Genomic DNA, 23,669 nt, shown 5'->3' on the forward strand with positions numbered 1-23,669 from the left:
TTGGCCCAATTATGCTCATCGAATCATACACAACCCCTGGGAACTGGCACCCAGTGTCACAGTGTCCTTGTAACTCTCACGGTCTTACTGGCAGTGATCCACACTACTGGTTAATGTTAAACTGGCTGACAACTGAAACACAACTTCTGAGAATTTCTGCAAAAGCATACCTTTCCTCTCCTCATATCTGTTAAAACATCAGTACTTTGAAATATTCCCATAAACTTTCCTCTTCAGTTTAGGCCCTGCTTTCCAGCTGAGAGGATTCTGAATCCTGCCCTAGCTTACAGAAATCAGCACCTCTTAGCTCAGGTCACCTATAAATTGATAATTATCTGGCCTGTGCCCTCATCTACATCTCTGACTAAACTCTTGAATGATTTTTTCCCCCCAATGAAACCATCTGTTCCCCCTCTAAATGGATAGAACTGGTACTTCCGAGAAATCCAAAAAGGGCTCTAATATTTTTATTATATGAGCTCCAGGAAATGAGTATAAATCATTATTTTGCTGGGCAAAACAGCCAGTTTATTAATAAACAAAGCAAAAACATGTCCACTTTTCATACTGTTATGGTCCGAATTGTGTCCTCTCCCCCAAATTCATAGGTTGAAGCCCTAATTCATAACATGACTGTATCTGGAGACAGGGCCTTTAGAGAGGGAATTAAATGGTGTCATTAAGAGTGGGCACTAACCCAATAGGGCTGGTGTCCTTATATAAGAGGAAGAGACACCAGAAATCGCTTTCTCTTTATATATACACAGAGGAAAGACCACCTGAGGACACGGTAAGAAGACAGTCGTCCAGAGCCAGGAAGGAGGCTTCACCAGAAACCAATGCTGATGGCATCTTGATAGCGAACCTTTAGCCTCCAGAGTGGTGAGAAAATGAACTTTTGTTTAAGCCACCCAGTTATGGTATCTTGTTATGGCAGCCTGAGATGATTACCTCACATGCCTCTATTTAAAACTATTTAGTACTGGAGTTCAATTAAAGCATGACAACATTGAGGACTAAGATCTTTCTCATTGTACTTGTGATTTAATTATGCTCACCTTGGCCTTCCCAGGGCATGTGACTGGAGAAATATGTGTGTGGGGTAGGGGGCAGGGAAACAGGAATTATGGTCAGAGAGTTAGGAAACGTCAGACCCTGTACAACATCATGTGCTAAAATACAACATTTACTAAAGCTTCAACCCAAAAGCTACAAGCAGAAATCACATGTTGATTATCTCATGGGTTAGCCAACACAGGTATACAAGTGAACCTAGACATTTTATGAACACTCTTTTTAATGACCCATATCAAAGAAACCTGGGTTTGGGGTTAACTCTCAGTTAATTAAAAAACCAACTGAGTAGAATACCTTGTCCTCTAAGAATGATGGTTTCACTTAAGGCACCTTATAAACAGGTACATGAAGGTACTCGATACTAACAGGACAAAAATAATCTGCCAGAACAGATTCCTTAAATGGGAAACTAAGATGAAAAGTCACTTAGTGCCTCAGCACACACAGGTATCCAATACTAAACCTTTATGACCCTCCATTTCTTCAGCTGTGCAGTGGGGACGCCAATCTCTTATTTCATAGGGCTGCTTGGAGGAGTAAATAAAATTAGTTCCAGGTAATGCAGTTAGCTTAATGTTTGCTACGTAGCAGGAGCTTAACAAATGCGAGCTTTTGTCAAGTGTGTTTACATCAGCTTTAAGGCATAATTTAGTTATAATAAAATTCACATGTTCTTAAGAATGTATATTTTATGATTTGCTAAAATGAGCACTCCTTAAAAGTCAAAAGAAAGGAGGAAGGAGGGGAAGAAAAGCCTACACAGAACAAGGTAGGCCTCGAATCTATGGATTCAGGAAGAAAAACAAGCCTGGAAGGGGGAACCACCAACCTGGGGCCCACAGATTCATAGATTTCTGTTCTGACGTATGACTAAAACCTGTCAAATTATATTCCTTAATAACCTAGAAAGTTATGACCATTTGGTGTTCATAACTAGAGTGTTCACAGAGTTAAGGGAGGACTCACATTCAATAGTCCGAAGGGAGGCTGCTGTGCAGCACTTAGCAATTCTGCAGAGCTAGGCCTGGGAATGCACCATCCAGTCAACTGGACTTCAGAAACAAAAGTATTGTTTTCAAAGCACCTTATTATTTCACCTTGGTTATTCAGTTAACCCTAAGGCACACAGCTATAAGTTATTGCAGCTTGTTGATGTTCAAGAACTAGCTTTTAAGACACATAAATATTTTAGTTCACATATAGATCGTCTATATTCTCATAACCAAAACAGATATATGCCAAATTTCCCCCAAATCTGTTAGACCAGTACAGAAACAAAAGTTATCTTGCTACCAAAAAGCAATAGGTAGGAAAGTAATTAACACACTCACATGGTTCTAAAATCAAACATATAAAATGATACATTAAGAAGTCCTACTTCTGGGGCACCTGGGTGACTCAGTCAGTTTAAACATCTACCTTTGGCTCAGGTCATGATCCTGGAGTCCTGGGATTGAGCCCCGCCTCTGCCCCTCCCCCCACTCATGCTCTCTCTAGCTCTCTCTCAAATAAATAAAATCCTTTTTTTTTTAAAGATTTATTTATTTGACAGAGACAGAGACAGCAAGAGAGGGAACACAAGCAGGGGGAGTGGGAGAGGGAGAAGCAGGCCTCCCGCCAAGCAGGGAGCCCAATGTGGGGTTCGAACCCAGGACCCTGGGATCATGACCTGAGCCGAAGGCAGACGCTTAACGACTGAGCCACCCAGGCGCCCCACAAATAAATAAAATCTTAAAAAAAAAAAAAAAAATCCTACTTCCACTGTCGTCACCTACCTTGCTTTCAGCCACCCGCAACGGGTAACCATTTTCGGCTTCTTGTGCACACTTTCTATGCATACTGTATACGAGCAAGCAAATACATCTGATCGTACTCCCCCCATCTCTGCTTTACCACACAAAGTATCATACTATACACACAGCTCTGTATTTTCCTTTTTAACAGCAATACATCTTGGAGTTATTTTCACAGAGATCTTCATTTTTTTTTCTTAAAAGCTATACAATTTCCCATTACGTAAATATTCTAGAAATTAAGTGGTCTCTTGTTTCTGGTCTTTTGTTATTACAATGTTGCAATAATGACCTTGAATATACATCATATCCTATATATCTATAAGATAAAGGCCCAGAAGAGGCTTAGTGATAGAAGGGTATGTGTATTTATAATTCTGATAAACAATGGTTCCTAACTCTTTTTTTTTTTCTTAAGAGAGAGATGGGAGGGGGAAGAATCTTAAAAGCAGGCTCCATGCCCAGAGCAGAGCCTGACATGGGGCTTGATCTCATGATCCTGAGATCACGGCCTGAGCCGAAATCAAGAGTCTGATGCTTAACCAACTGAGCCACCCAGATGCCCCTGGTTCTTAACTTTTCTGAGGTTCTGAATCCATTCAAAAATCTGATAAAGATTATGGACTTGGCCCCCTAAAATAATGAACAGATACACACATACACAAAATTTACATACTCTAAGTGGACCCTAGGAGCCCTCACATGACCCACTCTCTAGAGATACTGAAAGAGAAGGTAATTTACAAAGGGGTCTCAGAGCCATAATCTCAAAATTCTGAAAACTTAGAGACTTTACCTTGGTTGATTTCAGCTGCAGAAGGCCCCAAGCTCAAGCTCTTCTTCTGCTGAGCATTTTTGGCAAGTAGTGTGTGCTTGTCATCATTCCCTGTATCCATCTCTGAAATGGTGACAGCCAGAATCCGGCAGAAATTAGCAAGCTGCTGCTGATCAAAATTGGATACTAAAGAACTCAGATTGGGGACTTCATCTAGTCGGATCATTTCCTACAGGAGACACAAATAAAACAATCCCCATGCTCAGTTCATTCAAGACTGGATGCGTCCTTTTTGCTTTCCCCTAAGAATGGGATTTGGTAGCTAAACCACTTAGGTCCAAATCCCAGCTCTGCAAACTGCAGCTGTGTAAACATAGGTAAGTTATGGAACCTCTCTAAGTCTTTGCTCAACTGTCAAATGGGACTAACATACCTTAGAGGACTGCTCTGAGGATTAAACCCTTTGAGCACTACTGTTCTTATTTCTCTCTCTTTGCTCATGTGGCTCATTTTGCCTATTTAAAAAAGAAAAGAAATGCCTACCATGCAAGTTTTATCACTCATAAATTGCCATTCTTGCTACAGATGTTCTCTTTTTAAGAAATAAAATATTTCAAAAAATAAAATAAAATATTTCAAATATAGTTGAAGGCCCCTGTGTATTCCTACCCAGTTGCATTCCCATCTCTCCCACCAGAGGTAATCATTATTTTGAACTGTGTTTATTATTCCCACACGTGTTCTTCTATTTCCATAAAAAAATATGGTAGCAAAGCAAAGGAAACCACCAACAAAACAAAAAGGCAACCTACTGAATGGGAGAAGATATTTTCAAATGATTTATCTGATGAGGGGCTAATCTCCAAAATATAAAGAACTCACACAATTCAACACCACAAATAACCTAATTAAAAATGGGCAGAGGACCTGAATAGACACTTTTCCAAAGAAGACATACAGAAGGCAAACAGACACATGAAAAGATGCTCAACATCACTGATCATCAGGGAAATGCAAATCAAAACCAGTGAGATATCAACTGACACCTGTCAGAATGACTAATCTTAAAAAGACAGGAAATGACAAGCGTCAGAGAGGATATGGAAAAAAGGAACCTTCATGTACTGTTGGTACAAATGTAAACTGGTGTACCCTCTAAGGAAAACAGTTGGAGGTTCCTCGAAAAATTAAAAATAGAAATACCATACGATCCAGTAATTCTACTACTGGGTATTAACCCCAAGAAAACAAAAACGATAATTTGAAAAGATATATGCACCCCTACGTTTATTGCAATGTTATTTACAATAACCAAGTACAGAAGCAATCCAAGTGTTCATCCACAGAGGAATGGATAAAGAAGACATGGTATACATATACAATGGAATATTATTCAGCCATAAAAAATGAGATCTTGCCACCTGCAGCAACATGGAGCTAGAGAGTATAATGCCAAGTGAAATAAGTCAGAGAAAAGACAAAATACTATATGATTTCAACTCATATGTGGAATATACAAAACAAATGAACAAACAAAACAGAGAAAGACTCAAATACAGAGAACTGGTAGTTGTCAGAAGGGAGGGGATGGGGGGGCATGGGCAAAATAGGTCAAGGCGGTTAAGAGTTACAAACTTCCAGTTATAAAATAAATAAGTTGTGGGGATGAAAAGTACAGCATGGGGAATACAGTCAATAATACTGTAATAACAATGTATGGTGACATGATGGTGAGCAGAGCTTAATGTATAAAATCAGTGAATCGCTATGCTGTACATGTTTAAAACATGGTATTGTCCTGTATGCACAGTGTAAATGACACATTATACCTTACTTTTTAGTTAACACTGGAGTTTTTTTTATTTTTTAATTTAGGTCACTTCAGACAAGAGAAAGTTAGTACTTTTTTTTTTTTTAACATTTAAAGTAGGCTTTAGGCCCAACGTGGGGCTTGAACTCACGACCCCGAGATCAAGAGTCACATGCCCTATCGACTGAGCCAGCCAGGCACCCCTCAACACTGGGATTTAACTACTCTGATAGAAGTAGCTCTAATTCATTCATTTTTCACTGCTTTACTCCACAATGTACTTAACCATACATACATATATATGTATGTATGTTTAGGTGGACTGTAATTTTTCACTATTAAACACTGTTGCAATAACCATTCCTATAGGTGTCTCCCTGTGTATGTGCACACGTAACCAATTATCTAGACTAAGCAATAGCAGACATCTTTTTTTTTTTACTTTAACAGGAGTATTTCCAAAGTTTTAACATTAACTTTAATGTCTGCTATAAGTTTTGATATCCTCTATCAAGTTAAGAACTTTCCTTTTATTCCTAGCTTTTACCATGAATGACTATTGAATTTTATGAAATGTTTTTTGTTATTTGGTTATATTCTCATTTTTTTTTCTTCTTTAAAATCTGCAAATGTGCATTACATGAGCTTCTCTTCTTTTGAAACATCCTTATATTCCTCAGAAAATACCTACTACCCTTCATCTCACTAATTCACTTCCACTGGACTGGGTATTCTCTATCACTGCACATATCACTTCTTGTAATTACCTGTTCCTCCATCTATCTCCAAATAAACTCACACTGTCTTAAGGGCGGAGTGTGTCTTACTTTCCTTCCAGAGTCTCAGCACCTAAGACTTGGTAGCAAGGGCCTCAGTAAATGTGTACTGAACAAGTGAATGATTCCTAGAAGCCCCCATGACCTCCACTCTTATTTCTGGTAATGCAGAACAGGAGCTTGCTGAGGGGGTATTTGGGAATAGCTTCTTCCACCTTTGCCTTCTCCTTCCCCCAGTACACAACAAATGTTAGCTATTATTATTAGAGGAAACTGTAACTTTCAGCCCTGTTCCTCTAGCCCTAACTTAGTGATGGGTCACGAACCAGGTTCCACTGCCCTTCAAGCCCACTTCCTTGTGTTATATTTTAATATTTAATACATACAACTTATGTTATGAAGCATAACCAAGTGAATAGCTGTGTGTGCCTTTCCTATCACTTCTTCCTGCCTCTCTGCCAGAGGTAACCACAATCCTGAATTTTATTTTTGTTTTGCTGTTTAAAAAAATAGTTTTATATGTATGAGTTGAGTTTGCTTATTTCAGAGCTTTGTAAGAATGATATACTACAGGTACCTGGGTGGCTCAGCTGATTAAGCATCCAACTCTTGATTTTGTCTCAGGTCATGATCTCAGGATTGTGAGATCAAGTCCCACACTGGTACCTCCATGCTGAGAGTGGAGCCTGCTTAAGATTCTTTCTTTCTCTCTCCCTCTGTCCCTCCCCTGCTCGCACTCTCTAAAAAAAATAAAAAAGATACTATATACAGTCTTCTGCAACTGACTTCTATCAATTTCTACGATTTTGCTGTGTTGTTGCCTATAGCAATAGCTTATTCACTTCCACAACTCTGTAATGTTCATTGTGTGAACAGAGAAAATTTATCCATTCTCCTGTAGATGGATCATAGATTTGGTTTCAGTTCTTAACTCTGAAACAATACTATAAACATTCTTATGTGTTTTTTGATGTACATGTACAGAAGTTTTTCTGGAGTGATGGCTTCCAAACCATTCTGACAATGTCCAAGAATAAGAAAAAATTTCCATCACAACCCAATAAAACATACATAGGTGAATATATAAATATGTAACACAAACTTAAACAATACCCTCACATGACTCACACACTTGGATCTTTTCTTTTTAGCTGGTACACCCAATGAATGAATTGATTTCACAACCTGTTGGCTTTGATGTAGTGTTTTCATTTCTAAGAACTACTGTTCCAGGATTGAATTTATCCATGAGCATGCCTGGGCATAGGCTATAAGATGACCCAGGCACAAGAATGATGCCTCAACCCTCAGGTGCTGGGTCACGGGGTATGCACATATTCAAACCAGAAAACAAAGAAAGATAAACAGATTCTACAGAAACAAAAAGGTATCAGCAGTACATAAGTGATTCCAATAATACACATTCTCGGGGTGCCTGGGTGGTTCACTTGGTTAAGCACCCAACTCTGGATCTCAGCTCTTTGATTTCAGGACTGTGAGTTCAAGCCCCACCTTGGGACTCTACGCTGAGCATGGAGCCTACTTAAAAAAAAAAGCCAAAGAAAGAAAGAAAGACCAATGATAATATTTTCACCAACATTTGCTCTCTCTTTCACTGTGGTCTTAATTTACATTTCCCTGATCATCAATGAAGTTAAACATGTTCTATTTATGGATTATTTGTTTCTCTTCTGTAAAATGTTTATATCATTGCCCCTCCCCCTGCCCCGCCTTTCTTTACCGGGTTATTTGTCTTTTTCTTGCTGATTTGTAAGAACTCTTGATAAATTCTGAATACCAATCCTTTGTTAGTTACATGGGTTACATATATCATTTGTGGCTTGGGTTCCCACTTTCTTTCTGGTGTCTATTCCCCTTTCAAACTGCACCAAGGTAAACATGTCTAGCAGAACTCATCACTATTTTTGGTAACACACAAAAAAATGAGCATGTCAGGGCACGAGGGACAAGCAGGAAAAGATAGGAAGGAGCAATCCTAGACTCCTGAGCTCAGACTGCCAGGGAGTCTGGTGTTTCTGCCCTGGGAGCCCCCTTTCACACACTGGCTGGAGCATACAATTACTGGAAAAATAACAAAGCCTTTTTATCAAACGGTACAAAGAGTCTGTCTGGGACCCGCACACATCTCCAGTGTGTTCTTATAGACAATGGACCACTTGTGCATCTTCTGCCTCTGCATCACAAGCAGGGCCCGGGGAAAATGCAGCAGAAAGACAGAAATGAAAGCTGGGGTAACCACAATGCACATGGGTAGCCTTTTCCCTGCAACAGCAACTCTAAGAATCTGCTCCTGCCTCCTCAGTAGTAAGAGGAAGAAATCTGCCAGCCTGCAACCAACATGGAGGTGTAGAACAAAGACTGCGGAAGGAAGCTCCACATCCTCACAAGCATTATGCAAAAATCTAATAGAGTGATTATCTAGCAGAGATCTATAGATGTGTTTTTTGGGGTAAGTTCTTGTTGATAATTTTTTAATTTAGTGTTTGATTTCAATCACAGTTGTTTGGTTTTTTTTTCTTTTTTTTTTTGTAAGTGAGCTCTTCACCCACCATGGGGCTTGAACTCACAACCCTGAGATCAAGAGTCCTATGCTCCAGTGACTGAGCCAACCAGGCACTCCTTTGTGTCTTTTTTTAAAGCATATTCTGGATCTTTTCAATGTCCATCTTATGACCAAGTGGCAGGATGTCAGTGTTCACATCTGTGTCCTCTATGCTGGTATCAATTAAACTTTAACTGTTGGAAGACTAATGAGAATAAACAGAAGTGGACTTAATAAGTAAAAGTCGAACATCACTACCCAGGGGAACATATCCGAATGAAGGAAGGTTTCACAACATTCAAATAAAGAAAACGGTAGGAAAATGAAGTCATCACAGAGCATACAGCAGTGGTGAGGGGCAAACTGATTTCGACAAAGTAACATTAGCCATCACATTAAATTCACCAAGTCAATCTGAACTTTTGAATCTTATCATTAGATTGATTTCAATTTATATACTGGTTTAGGTTTTATTATCATTTAAAAACCATCAGAAGGAGTATGACCTAGTTTTGTACTTGAATATATTTAAGTAAAAAAAAAGTTAACACTAGCAATATGGAAGAACTTTCTTTTAAAAGAGCTCTGCACATCATTCAGGTCTGAGAATCCAATTGTCTGAGACACCCTCCCCCATCAGGTCACCCATCTGCTAGAAAACATAGCTCACCTTTTTAACACCCAAAATATCTTCAATGAGGGTTGCTGTTTGTAAGAATGTTTTCTTACTCGTCATCAATGTAAACAGGAAGATCACAAAGTCATTCTTTTCTGCCAAACGCTTTGTAACTCCTTCCGTCTATCACAAGGGAAAAGGAGAGAAAAGGCAAAATAGGTTATAATCACAAAATAAAAAGTGAAAAGCAACGTATCCCCCTTCTAGAAACTGGAAAAGCAATTCCAAGCTACATCAGGAATTCTTGGCAAAGGCCTTAAATCACTAAAACTACACACAAAACATTGTGTGCAAATGCATTTTGGGGGGAGGGGTTTTTTCATGGTAGGTTCATCATCGGTTCTTGACCTAGTATCTATCTGCCTAGTAACTAAATGAGGAGCTACAAACTAGCATCCAGTAGGCCAAGTTTTATTTGGCCAGCAGTACATTTTAAATTTGGAACGTAAATGTCTTTAGGCAGGACCTGCTTACTCCAGGTCAGCCACAATCTGTACAAGTTTCCACCCCAAAGCAGGCTCGGTCAGACATTTCTTGGTTTCTGCCTAATCCCTGGAATTAAGCCAGATCAGCAAAGAATTGGACCATATCATCCTGTGTTCTTTACATTTTTCTTCCTTCCTTCCTTTCATGAACTGTGTTTTGCTGGAATATTATTGATTAACATTAGGTGTCATTAATAACAAACAACCTCATAAAACTAATGACCATATGGAAGTTGCCAATGATGGAGTCATTACATCATACACATGTCAGCTTTTAAAATAAGGACAAGTTCTTACTGACCTTAACTGCAAGAGTAGCTGTGTGTTAGCTGAACAGTTAGTTTACTTTTACCTTATTGGTCTGTTTGTACCTATCCGTCCACTAGCTACACGTGGCTACTGAGCACCTGAACCGTGGCAAGTCTGAACTCAGATGTGCTCCAGGTATAAAAAAAACACACTGGATTTTGAAAGCTTAGTACAAAAAAGGAGGTAAATACCCATTAATAATTACTTACATTATTTACATGTTGGAATAATCTTGATATACTATGCTAAATAAAATATTATTAAAATTAACCTCACCTATTTCTTCCTACTTTTCTTCCTTTCTAAAAAAATGTGACTATAAGGAAATTTAAAATAATTTAAGTGACTCATGCTGGATTCCTGTTGCATGGGACTGTTACAGATGCTGAACTGTATTAAGTGCTAAAACTTACTTCCCTATTTGTGTTGGTTGGTAAGAAGCTTAAACCCAAATTTGTGCCCCATCCAGACAACAGATGATTTTTTGGTCAGCCCAATTCCCGCATATATGTTATACCCTCACCTTGTTCTACACTTTTCTTTCTTACCTACTTCTAAGTTTATGATTTATGATCTTGAAAGATTTTACATATCACTACAAGAACGCCTGAAATCTCTTCCTGAGTGCGGCAAGAAATGAAATGGAATTAAATGTTCCATTGTATTTTCATAACATATAGGTTTCACTTCTATAGGAGCATTTGTTTCATTCTGGCGAGTATTATGGTTCACTGCATACAAGTGACAACATAAGTTCCTAAAAGACAGGTACTGTGTCTTACAAAAACTAGCACTTGTATATTGCTTTACAAAGTGCTTTCACATCTATCATCCCACTTAGTCCTCACAAGCCTACGATGCTAGTAAGATTACTGGCTGCACTCTACAGATAAGAAACTAAAGCTCAGGAAGGTGAATTAATAAGCACTGCGCCAGGAGCCAGAACTCCAAATCCAGTTCTAGCACTAAGTGCAAGGCTTTTTCCTTTCTACCAAATTGCTGTTTTATTCACCATTCTTTCCTTTTCAGAGGTCAACCAAGCAGAGTCTCCTGCTTAATACATTGGTGGGGCTTCTGGTTCCGCTTTTGTTTTCTAACAAGGAAAATGAAGGAACAGAAATAGTATCTTAAAGGTTACACCCACTCTTCCAGTGTATGTATCCACTTGATAAATGATTGGTCAGTGTCTGCTCCAGGGCTAAAGGAGATCACTACCTGCTGGAGCAGCCCTGACTCAACAATTTCTATGAAATTCTGCCTCCCCACAATTTCCACCTGCTGGTCCTGGTTCTCAGGCCCACATAAGTAAGTCCAATCCCCACATGTCTGAGGATAGCTCTCATGTCCACCACCCCCACTTGAACTTTCCCCTCTCAAGCACTGCAGATGTGGTGGGGACATAACTGGGGCCCCAAGGGCAGGCATACTTACACAGACACACGTATTATACAGGATGCTCAAACAGTCCTTGGACATTTCATCACTTACTGAAAGTAAAGGGGGAATAATTGGTTATTTTTCTCACTGAAAAGATGGAATAGAATTAAATTTTTTGAACCTAAGAACTATTCCTCACAATCCCTTCCAAGATGATTATTTTCTTTTAGCATACCTCTTTCCAGTCCTTGCTTACCAAAGATTTTCATGATGCCCATCAGAACCTATAAACCAATTTGTATACTGATTTTTGGTTTGATGGAGTAGCCATTTTCTTCTTAAGCTCCATAGTCTTCATACTTTCAACCTATTGTGGTGTCATCTCTTAATAGCCATGTTCCCTTTGTAGTTTGCTTAGAATATTTCCGGGGGATTTTTGTTTTTTAATAAAATAGACTAAAAACAAACAATTTAATATATGTATGTGTAGCCTTTTTCTGCTTGTGTTATCGGTTCCTCAAGAAACACTTCCAAAAGCAGAACTGCTAGAATCCAAAGTATAAGCTTCCTGATTCCATGTTATAAATTTCCACAGAAGGTTCTACTAGCAGCAAATAAGGGTATCATTTTTACTAAAGACTTACAAGTGTGTTTTTGTTTTGCTTTTTGTTATTTCTGTTGGGGAAATGTCTTTTAATGCCTGACCTATTAACTCCAACAAAGAACTAGCTATTTCTCTGTGAGCAGGAATGGGGAATACAACAAAAAGGAAACAATTTTTATGACCCCTGAGCCTGGAGAGGATAAAACTGAGTATGAACCATCAACAAAGTGTTTTTGCTCGGTATTACTTTTATTTTTAAAAACTATTTCCATTCATTCCTATGTTGCCACAAACTCTAAAATGTTAGGTCTCCCTCTGAGATATCAATGGGCAGCCCTGCCAAACTAGCCTGACCAGAAGGGTTATCTGATATAATCTGGAGACAATGCAGATATCCCATATCCTTTATCACTACCTTTCAACCTGTGGGGGCTTTTTTGTTTATCTCATGACTTCAGAGCAGTTTGGAATACCAGACCAGGGCATCTCTGCATTTCTAGACCTTTCATTTTCAAAAGGAATTGCAATTCACTCATTCATCAAATATTTATTCACCATCTACTCTAGAGCAGATAAAGAATACACAGTGGTTAACAAAAAAAATAAAATAAAAAAAGACAGTCTCTAAACCCAGTAGGAGGAAGAGAGAACAAATACACCACAAGTAATTACAAGATGCTACTTGCTGGGGCGCCTGGGTGGCTCAGTCGGTTAAGCATCTGCCTTCGGCTCAGGTCATGATCCCAGGGTCCTGGGATCGAGCCCCGCATCAGGCAGGGAGCCTGCTTCTCCCTTCTCCCACTCCCCCCTACTTGTGTTCCCTCTCTCGCTCTCTCTCTGTCAAATAAAAAAAAAAAAGATGCTACTTGCTATCATTGCAGACAGAGAACACGAAGAACGAATTTAGATAGAGTACAAAGGTGAGACATCAAAGACAAATATGAAACTTCTTACATTGCTGCACATACAAATGAGGCCTTACAATATTATGTTTGAGTTAAGGGGGTAGATTTTTTTCAATTAAAAAAAATATGTATTTTGGGGCGCCTGGGTGGCTCAGTCGTTAAGCGTCTGCCTTCGGCTCAGGTCGTGATCCCGGGGTCCTGGGATCAAGCCTTACATCGGGATCCCTGCTCCGCGGGGAAGCCTGCTTCTCCCTCTCCTACTCCCCCTGCTTGTGATCCCTCTCTCGCTATGTCTCTCTCTGTCAAATAAATAAATAAAATCTTTTTTTTAAAGATTTTATTTATTTGAGAGAGAGAGAGAGAGAGAGAGAGAGAGAGAGAAACAGCATGAGAGGGAAGAGGGTCAGAGGGAGAAGCAGGGTCCCCGCTGAGCCGGGAGCCTGATGTGGGACTCGATCCCAGGACTCCGGGATCATGACCTGAGCCGAAGGCAGTCGCTTAACCAACTGAGCCACCCAGGTGCCCATAAATAAATAAAATCTTTAAAAAATATATATATATATATATGTATTTTTCCTTTTGCCTCATTGCATCTGAGACAGCAAGATGGGTCCCCAGCATCTCTCCTGGAGCCATCCTAGGAAGTCTGCCCAGGGTTCTCCTTCTTGCCACCTATGCTCAAACTGGTACAGTCTGATCAGGAAATATAGCCTCAATATAGGACACCAGTATTTCTATCAGTACACGAAGGATATAGGCTTCATTTAGTTGGATTAAGTAAACTTCTTTGAATGGGTCATCCAAGATACCTACCTTAATGCTAGCTCATTGTATATAAAATAAAAATACTTCAATTAAAAAAAATATGTATGTGATGTTTGTAGAAGGGCATTCATCAAATGTTAAAAGTGATTTCTAGCACGTATGTATGTATGTATTTTTGTGACCTCTGGCTTGTGCCAGAGTGCTCTTACTTTTTTTCCTTAAATACTGAATTCCTAAAAATAGTATTTGTAACATGTATAAGTTATAAGAAGGAATAATAGAATAATACCCATAGACCCATCACCCAGCTTAAGAAATAACGTGCTACCAAAACACTTTGACTTTTAACCTTTACCATTTCTGGTAATGACTAAACTTTTTACCGAGAGCACATATCACCCTTACAACAACAAAAAATGAATGTATACTTTTTAAAATCAAACAAATGATCTTACCAGGTTACTACTCGTTACTCCCTCAATTAACTAGATAGGAGAAATAAGAATTTCCAGAGAAAACACAAAAGCTGGGCCCACGGACTATTAGAAACTACAACGATGCAATTCTTTTAGCCCAGTGGCTTTCACACTTTTTCGTTTAAAGCCCCAGATCTGTATTTCTACCCAGTACAAAATGAAGAAAGAGAGCTCTTAGGTGGGGAAGGAGAGTGCATGCTGCCCCTGAACGGAAGGCAGACCCTCACTGTTGAGCTAGGAGGGAAAACAAGAGAGGCCCCTAGAACCACATATCAGCAAGCTGGGAAAGGAGGACCAGTGGCTCACAAGTATACTTACTTTTCAGTTTCTGTCCCCGGATAGAGATTGTAGGCCTCATAAGAATTTCTACAAGGAGCTACATATTTAAAAAAAAAAAAAAAAAGTTAACAATGAAAGAGAAGAAAATTGGGTAAAATCTTCAAAATTAACTCCAAGCACAACTTATAAAACAATCTTTGCCATGACAACTGATGACCCAAATATCTGTCATAGTACTGAAAGGCCCTCTGGTTCCCAACACAGCCAGAAGGCGGTGAGGCTCGCGGGAATGAGCACTGTACCAAGGGCCCGGAAACCGCAGTCACAGCTCAGCCACCTAGTCCCCATATCAACTTGGGCAAGTCAATGTCCTTCCATGGCCTTAGCTTTCTCATTTAAAAAAAAAATAAGCATGTTGGACTAGATAATCTCTGGGATCCAATGTGGCTTTAATATTTTAAAAGCTATAGTACAGGGGCGCCTGGGTGGCTCAGTCGTTAAGCGTCTGCCTTCGGCTCAGGTCATGATCCCAGGGCCCTGGGATGGTGCCCTGCACCGGACTCCCTGCTCGGCGGGAAGCCTGCTTCTCCCTCTCCCACTCTCCCTGCTTGTGTTCCCTCTCTTGCTGTGTCTCTGTCAAATAAATAAATAAAATCTTTAAAAAATAAAAGCTATAGAACATTATCATGAGGATTCCTCTTTTGCTTTAAGAACATTTATGTTCTTTTACAGACATAAGTTAATTAAACGGCATCTCAAAAGATACACGTAAAGACCGTTAATACAGATTTCTATGGGGAATGGGGATGATATGCATTTTTCATTTTACATACTTTCAATACAACACAATTTTTGCTTAAACTCTTTACAATAAGCATGCATTTAAAAGCCCATTCTGTTGAGACAAATGACAGTTTATTATGAGAAAAGGGTCATCAGGAAGATATAACAATTATAAATACATGGACCTAACAACAAAGCCTCAAAGTACGTAAAACAAAAGCTGACAGAACTGAAGTAAACAGACAATTCAAAAATAACAGACACTTCAATATCCCACCTTTAATAATGGACAGACAACTAAGCATCACCAAAGAAATAGGAAGACTTGAACATTAGAAACCAACAAGCTCTAAGAGACATCTATAGAACATTTTGCCTAGCAACAGAATACACATTCAACTCAAGCACACGTGGAATATTCTCCAGGATAAATCACATATTAGACCATAAAACAAGCCTCATAAATTAAAAGGCACTGAGATTACCAAAGCATATTATCTGATCACAATGAAATGAAATTAAAAATTAATAACAGAAAGAAATTTGGGAAATTCACCAATGTGGATAATTAAAAAACAAATCCTAATTAATCAATGAGTCAAAGAAGAAATCACAAGGAAAACTGGAAAATACTTTGAGATAGATGAATACAGTAAAGCTTATGATATAGCTAAAGCAGTGTTTAGAAGGAAATTTATAGATCTGTAAATGCCTATCCTTAAAAAAAAAAAACAAAAAAGAATTATCTCAAACCAGTAACCTAATCTTCCATATTGAGACACTGGAAAAAGAGGTACAAACCCAAAGCAAGCAGAAAAAAGGAAAAAATAAGAATTAGAGTAAAAACTAATTTAGTAAATCAACTGTATCACCACTGACCTTACAGAGAACAAAAATTACCTTCCTTCTGATGGACACTTTTAACACTACTATATATGAAGCTACACTAAGCATCTTCATATACAAAGTTTCATCTCATTTTGACTTATGTCTTCATGAGAGATTTACAGAAATGTAAGCAAGGCAAAATGGGTAATGATCTTTAAGGTTTAAGGCATACTACACAGTTTTCAAAAGAGATGCCTCACTTCTCACAATCATCCAAAGGCACAGGATGCTCAACCACACAGAATATCAATGAATAAATGAAAAGTTCTTGAATGCCAAGCTATGGATTACACCTGGCCCACAGACATTTCATTTGGTCCACACCTACTGAAAAGCTGGGAGATTTTACATAAGAATCTAGATTTCCCACATCCCCTAGGGCAACCGCAATTAACAGGCATTAAAGAGTCATTTCCCCATAATAGGGGCCACACTCTCCACTTCTCCACAGTCCCTGCAGGCATTTAATTTACACACATCATCTGACTTGGGCCTCCTTCGCTCCAGTGAGTTACCTACCTGACCCTGTAACGCATCTGACTTTACAAACTCTAGGATATAGGATACACTTTTCACTGTCACGTCAGGGTTGACAAAGGAGTGGTCTAACCAGCAGCACTCCCAATTACTCCAATTCAGCTGAGCTTTGGGCAGCATACCGAGGAGAGGCTTACTTCGGGGCCTTGCTAGTGACTGGCAGGGGAAGAAATAAAGAGCTCGGTCTCAAAAATACTTTCAGGACCAAGACGACAAGGGAATTCAACAAGAACAAATGCACCCAAGTTACGGTAAGTGAAGAGTAAAAGGACCCAAGCAAAAGCTCTATTTATGAACAGAATGAAGTTCCTGGAGAAGTTAATCTTCTCCAAAGCAGACCAAAACCTCACAAAATCAAGAAACTTTGATGCAAAGATGTCCGTGATAGGCACCTGCAACAGAAAACCACATTTTCAGGGCGCCTGGGTGGCTCAGTCGTTAAGCATCTGCCTTCAGCTCAGGTCATGATCCCAGAGTCCTGGGACAGAGCCCCACCTTGGCCTCCCTGCTTGGCGGGAAGCCTGCTTCTCCCTCTCCCACTCCCCCTGCTTGTGTTCCCTCTCTCGCTGTCTCTGTCTCTGCCAAATAAATAAACAAAATCTTTAAAAAAAAAAAAAAAGAAAGAAAACCACATTTTCATTGCCAACAGACATCAGGTAAGAGATCCACATTATTCTTCTTTCCTCCCATAAATACACTGGTTTCTATTTAATAAATTCCTTGATGAACAATTCAGAAGTGAAGGGCCCCCCAAGCTGGCCATTAAGTCCACGCTACAGGACTACTGGAGCTGCTGAGGAGAGGCAATGCTGAGCAACAATTAGGGAATAAAGGCTAAGGCTGATGCTATGGATGCAAATGTGTAACAATCTTGACTTTCAGGGCAAATGGCATCTTTAAGGAAATGGTTTTTAAATTGCAATATAACATACTGACACAGCAGAGTATAAACCATAAACATACAGCTCCAGTTTTTATAAAGTGAACATCATTCCTGTACAATCACCACCCAGATCAAGATACTAAGTAACCAGACACCCAGGGAGTAAGGAGAGATATCTGGGGTGGGGAGGGGAGTAGGATCCCAGTCCCTCACTCAGTACATGGTGCAAAAATTTTAACGTATGTGATAAAAACTTTAAAATATTACAAAGAAATATAGACACAGTTTATAATCCAACAGTGGGAAAAGCAAGAAACAAAACTCTGAAGCCATAAAAGGAAAGACTGAGCAATCTGATAACCTAAAAAGTAAACCCCCCTACATTTAAAAGTATCATAAACAAAGTCAAAATTCATTTCTCAAACTTGGGAAAAAAATACAACACACATAACAAAGGACCTTTAAAAACTGAGTAATCACAAAGTGCTACAGTCTAAATGTTTGTGTCCTCCCAAAATTCACATTAAATCCTAATGCCAAGTGTGATAGCATTAGGCAGTGGGGCCTTTGGAAGCTGATTAGATTCGGAGGGCAGAGCCCTCCTAAATGGGATTATGTCCTTCTAAAAGAGGCTCCTGAGAGAGCCCTAGCCCCTCACACTACATGAGGACACAGGGAGAGGCCAGCAGTCTGCAACCTGGAAGAGGGCCTTCACCAGACATCAAATCTGCCAGTTGTCATGACTGTGGAACTCCCAGCCTCCAGAACTATGAGAGAGAAATAGATCTGTTGCTTACAAGTTACCCAGTCTGACAGTCCATTATGGCAGCCCAAACAACGAAGACAGAAAATCAGTAAGAGAAAGACCCAATAATCAAATAGAAAAGGATGCAAAAGCTACAAAGAGATAACTGGCAGAAAAGGAACTACTTATAAACACATGAAAAGATATTCAATCCCACTGATAGAAGAATGCAAATTTTAAAAACTATGAAGAGAATATATAAAGTACTCTTAGAACGCATAATAAGACAACCCAATTAAAAAACGGGAAAGGGAGGGGTGCCTAGGTGGCTCATTCAGTTAAGTGGCCAACTTTGATTTGGGCTCAGGTCGTGATCTCAGGGTTGTGAAATCAAGCTCCTGTCAGGCTCCGCGCTCAGCAGGGAGTCTGCTTGAAGAGTCTCTCTCTCTCTCTCTCTCTCTCTACCCCTCCCCCACCATGAGGTATGAGCACTCTTCTAAAATAAATAAATAAATCTTAACAAAAAATACGAAAAGGAGATATTTTCCAAGGAAGACGTAGAGATGACCTATAAGCACATAAAAAGATGCTCAACATCATTAGCCATAAGACAAGACACATCAAAAGCACAGTGAGACACCACTTCACACCCAGGAGGATGGCTATAACCAAAAACACAGATAACAACAGATGTTGACAAGGATGTGGAAAAATTAGCACCTGCATACACCATAAGTGGGCATGTGAAATGGTGCAGCTGCTTTGGAAAACAGTCTAAGGGTCCTCAAAAGATTAAACGTTAAGAGTTACCAGCAAATCCACTTCCAGGTATACACCCAAAATTAATAAAAACATACGTCCACACAGCAAGTGGGACACAAATGTTAAGAGCAGCATTCTTTTTTTTTTTTTTAAGATTTTATTTATTTATTCGACAGAGAGAGAGAGAGAGAGAGAGAGAGCACAAGCATGGGGAGCTGCAGGCAGAGGGAGAGGGAGGAGAAGGCCCCCCACTGAGCAGGGAGCCTGATAAGGGATTAAATCCCAGGACCCTGGGATTACGACCCAAGCCGAAGGCTGACCAACTGAGCCACCCAGGCGCCCCAGAGCAGCATTATTAACAGCTAAAAGGTAGAAGCCCAAAAGTCCATCAGCTGACAGATATAAAAAATGTGGTATATCCATGGATATTCTTCAGCCATAAAAAGGAATAAAGTACTGATAACAGGCTACAACATGGATGAACTTGAAAACATTAAGCTAAGTAAAAACATTAAGTAAAAGAAGTCAGTAACAGAAGACCACATATTACATGATTCCATTCAGATGAAATGTCCAAAATAGGGATATCTATAGAGATGGAAAATAGAGTAAAAGTTGCCTATGATAGAGGTGTGTAGGGGAGTGACAGGTAAAACATATGGAGCTTTTCCTGGGGTGATAAAAATATCCTAAAACTGACTGGTGATGGTTGCACATATCTGTGAATTTACCAAAAACCAATGAATTGTATACTTTTAACGGGTGAACTGTATGGTATGTGAACTATATCTCAAAAAAGCTTTTTAAGAAACCGAAGAAACACCATTTTTCTCCTATCTACTTAATAAATATTTAAAATTTACTTAAAATGTACCATTTGGTAAAGGAGGCTACCGGGGGCTGGTAATGTTCCATTTCATGATTTGGGTGGCAGTGACAAACGTGAAGTTATTTTGTGATAATTACTGGTGTACTTTTCTATAGGCAAGACTTTAATAACACAGCCCATAAAAACCCACATATATACACTGTGTTGGTGATGGTGTGGATCAACACTCTTATACTTTGTTACTGGGGATTTAAGCTGATAAAACCTCTTAGGTATATAATTAATGAGTTTATAAACAATAAAGCACACACGTTTTGATCCCATAGGTATATACTCCCATGTACAAAAGCCTTTACTGCAACCCTGTTGTAAAAGGAAAGATATGAGAAAACTCTAAATGCCCATCAACTGGGGCCTGGGTAAATAAATTATGGTATAATTATACCAGGGAATACTATATAGCTATTTAAAATAATGAGGCAGATTTACATACACTGAATCTATCCCCAAGCTAGAGAATTACATGGAAAAAGCAAGGTACAGAGCAGTATCCGTATATGGGGTATATGCCACTTCTATGTGGGGAAAAAAATAAATCTAAGGTGAGAACAGCAGGGGTTATTGACACACACACACACACACACACACACACACACATTCTCATAGCACATCTCTGGAGGGACAGAGAAAAACTAGAAATCACAGCTGCCTCTGAGGAAGGGATGGGGGAAAGGAGACACACCTTTCACTTTGTGCCTTAAAAAAAGAAAAAGGTGGATATATTATCACCTCAAATAAATCAATTCTTCTCATGTAAAAGCTATGGTGTTCAACACAGGTGAATGTCCCTGGGCTTCTAAAGATTAAAATTCTGAACTGTTTGCTATAAATTCTGAAATGTCTCATTTCTCCCATTTCAAGAGTTAAATACTCAAGCCATTAAGCAGTAGTAATAATGAACAACTACTTACATCAACACCTCCAAACAGGTCAAAAATATAAGTATTTGGATAAGTGGTTTCTTGGGTGAGTTTCCTCTCTTCAGTAACAAATGCCATAGCCTCCATGGAGAGAAGAGGAGAAATTTCCTAATTTAAAAAAAAGCATACAGAGAGACTTTCAGTTTTAGTATCCAAGAAGAACCACATACCAAAACATCAGTTTGCATTTCAGTCACAAACTGAATGCCCATGAGTCCAAAGATAGCCCCCAATGAACCACAATAGAAAAAAATCATCTTACAGAAAAGCTAATAGGATGATCAAAATCTGAATAGTAACAATAGCTCACTTATTTAATGCTTATTATGTACCAGATATGGTTCTAAGTACTTCATGCATGACCCTTTTTAATCCTCACAAACCTACAAGATAACAGTAATTTTTTACCCCAATTTTACAGATAAGCAAACTGAGATACAAAGTTGTCAAGGTCACACAGCTGGTAAGTGACAGAGCCAGGATTTAAAAATCTAGGAAGTCTGGATCCAGAGTTTGCACTTATGGAAGAAAAAGTAAGTATTAGGGGTGAAACAGGAGACAGTGTGGGAAGAATCCAGGACACCACTCTTATGCTCTCTTCAGGGATCTTGAGGGAAGATGGAACACAATGGGCTGGAGCAGCAGTTCTCACACAGTGGTGAACATCAGAATCACTTGAAGGACTTGTTAAAACCCATTTGGCTGAGTCCCACCTGCAGAGTTTCTGATTCAATAGGCCTGGGGTGGGGCCTGAGAATGTGCATTTATAACAACCTCCCAAGTGCTGCTGATCCTGCTGGTCCAGGTACCACACGCCAAGAAAAAGCAGAACTCTTACAGACAACCTGTTATATGTTGGGCACCAAACTTTGATACTTTAGCCCACCTAATCCTTAAAATAATTCAATGAAATGTGTATAGTTTTACCCATTTTATATATGAAAAGCAAAATCACAAAGTTGCCCAGGCTCACATAATCAGTGATTGAACCACTTTCTCTGGGTCTCATTTTTTTCAACTATAAAGCCAGGAAGTAATTCTTGCTGGCAACATGGTACAGTGGAAGCTGGTCTTAGGACGACGACAAATCTGGGCTCATCACGTGATAGCCACAGGCTTTGCGTGGGTTACTGTTGAGGATGTTCTTTCAACTGAAAAAGGGAATTGTAGAAGACATCTGGGTTTGCCTGCCCACTATCTTTTTTTCTCTTCTTCAAGTAAAAGCCCCATTTCCTTGGGGAAAAGGCCCCTCCCCACTTTCCACAGAGTTCTGCTGGGGCTGCCACCAAGCACCTCAGTGCCAGCCCCAGGAGCAGGTGATCAGGCCTCATCAATAGTCTCTCAGCCCCCTCACCTCGGTGGCTGGCCCAAGTTATAGAAATGTCACCCTAGAGCTATGATCACGTGGAGGAACATGAGGCCAAACACAGATGTCAAGATAAGAAATGGATAGCTTAACCCTGTTCAGCCCCCTGAATTCACAACTGTGCTCTCCAGTTATGTGAGATGATAAAGGATCTTTCTTGCTAGTCTGAGTGGGTTACTGCCACTTGCAATCAAAATTATTTCTGGACTAAAACAAATTAAGTATACCACCATGTCATAGAGTTACCATAAGAATTAAATACGCCTGGTACACAGGCTTCAAAGAAGCATGTGTTCGATGAATAAAGAAATAGTGATCACACAGCAAGTACTCACAAATGTTAAATTTCTCTTTCCTCTACCCCGTATCTCAGATTTTGCAGGAATCAAGTGTAATAATGTATAATTCCTTGCAGAGAGTTTTCAAACAAGTGTAAAAGACTATAATTATTTCTATCCCATTCAAACGACAATATTAAGAATACAAAACACTTTTTAATTAAATAAACTTTTATTTGGAAATGATTTTCAATTTATAGAAAAATTGTACAGACAAAACATCTCTTCTTAAAGGTAAAGCTTATTTGCTGCCTACTATATTTTAGTATGACTTACGTGATATAATAATCAAAACTTTACCTCTGAAGAACATTATATCAAGTGTCATTATGATCAACCATAACTTGCATGGGTTTTAACTGCAGCTAGTACTGGTAATCTAAATTCAAATTTGGACCCACCCCCCCAAGCTAAAGTTTGGATACAGTAACTCCAGACCTACTGAACCAGAAACCCTGGGCAGATGCATAGGGCCCAGCACTCTAGTTTACCAAGCCTTCCAGGTGATTCTGATACACACTCAAGTTTGAGAACAAGTGCCTTAGCATCTCTGCACTCTTCCATCCCTCTCCCAACCACCAACCCCAGTTCCTTCATCTTATGTTGGTCATAATGGATCAACAACCACAAGGCTACTTCCTTGAACCTTTAGCAATACGGAAGTTTTAAAAATCCTGCTCAAAAAGAATGTCATCCCAATCCCAGGTCATAGTGTTGGTCTCCCAAATTAAGCAAGCACTGCCACAAAACAAGTGTGAATAAAGCCCAGAAGGATAGACAGAGGGAACTTAATGGTGATTATCTCTGGGTGGTGGGATTATAGTTGATTTTTATTTTCTTCCTCGTACTTTTTTTGAATTTCCCAAATTTTCTACAGCTTACACATTA

The 23,669-nt window shown here is 39.3% G+C and overlaps 1 protein-coding gene across 2 annotated transcripts in view; it reads right to left on the reverse strand.

The window, feature by feature from the left end:
• The window catches only part of TRPC4AP (transient receptor potential cation channel subfamily C member 4 associated protein), a 68,562-nt gene that overhangs the window by 30,999 nt on the left and 13,894 nt on the right, over positions 1 to 23,669 (reverse strand). For both annotated transcript variants that reach the window (XM_028118554.2, XM_028118553.2), the window contains exons 3-7: positions 21,069 to 21,185; positions 14,710 to 14,767; positions 11,696 to 11,751; positions 9,465 to 9,593; positions 3,667 to 3,874 (exon numbers count right to left, since the gene is read on the reverse strand). In XM_028118554.2, the coding sequence (XP_027974355.1) occupies positions 3,667 to 3,874; positions 9,465 to 9,593; positions 11,696 to 11,751; positions 14,710 to 14,767; positions 21,069 to 21,185 (568 nt within the window). The remainder of the gene's footprint in view (positions 1 to 3,666; positions 3,875 to 9,464; positions 9,594 to 11,695; positions 11,752 to 14,709; positions 14,768 to 21,068; positions 21,186 to 23,669) is intronic.

The sequence above is a fragment of the Eumetopias jubatus genome, unplaced genomic scaffold (assembly GCF_037043125.1).
Source record: "Eumetopias jubatus isolate StellerSeaLion01/CBP00866 unplaced genomic scaffold, mEumJub1_p1.0 scaffold_9, whole genome shotgun sequence".
NCBI classification, from domain to species: Eukaryota; Metazoa; Chordata; class Mammalia; order Carnivora; family Otariidae; genus Eumetopias; species Eumetopias jubatus.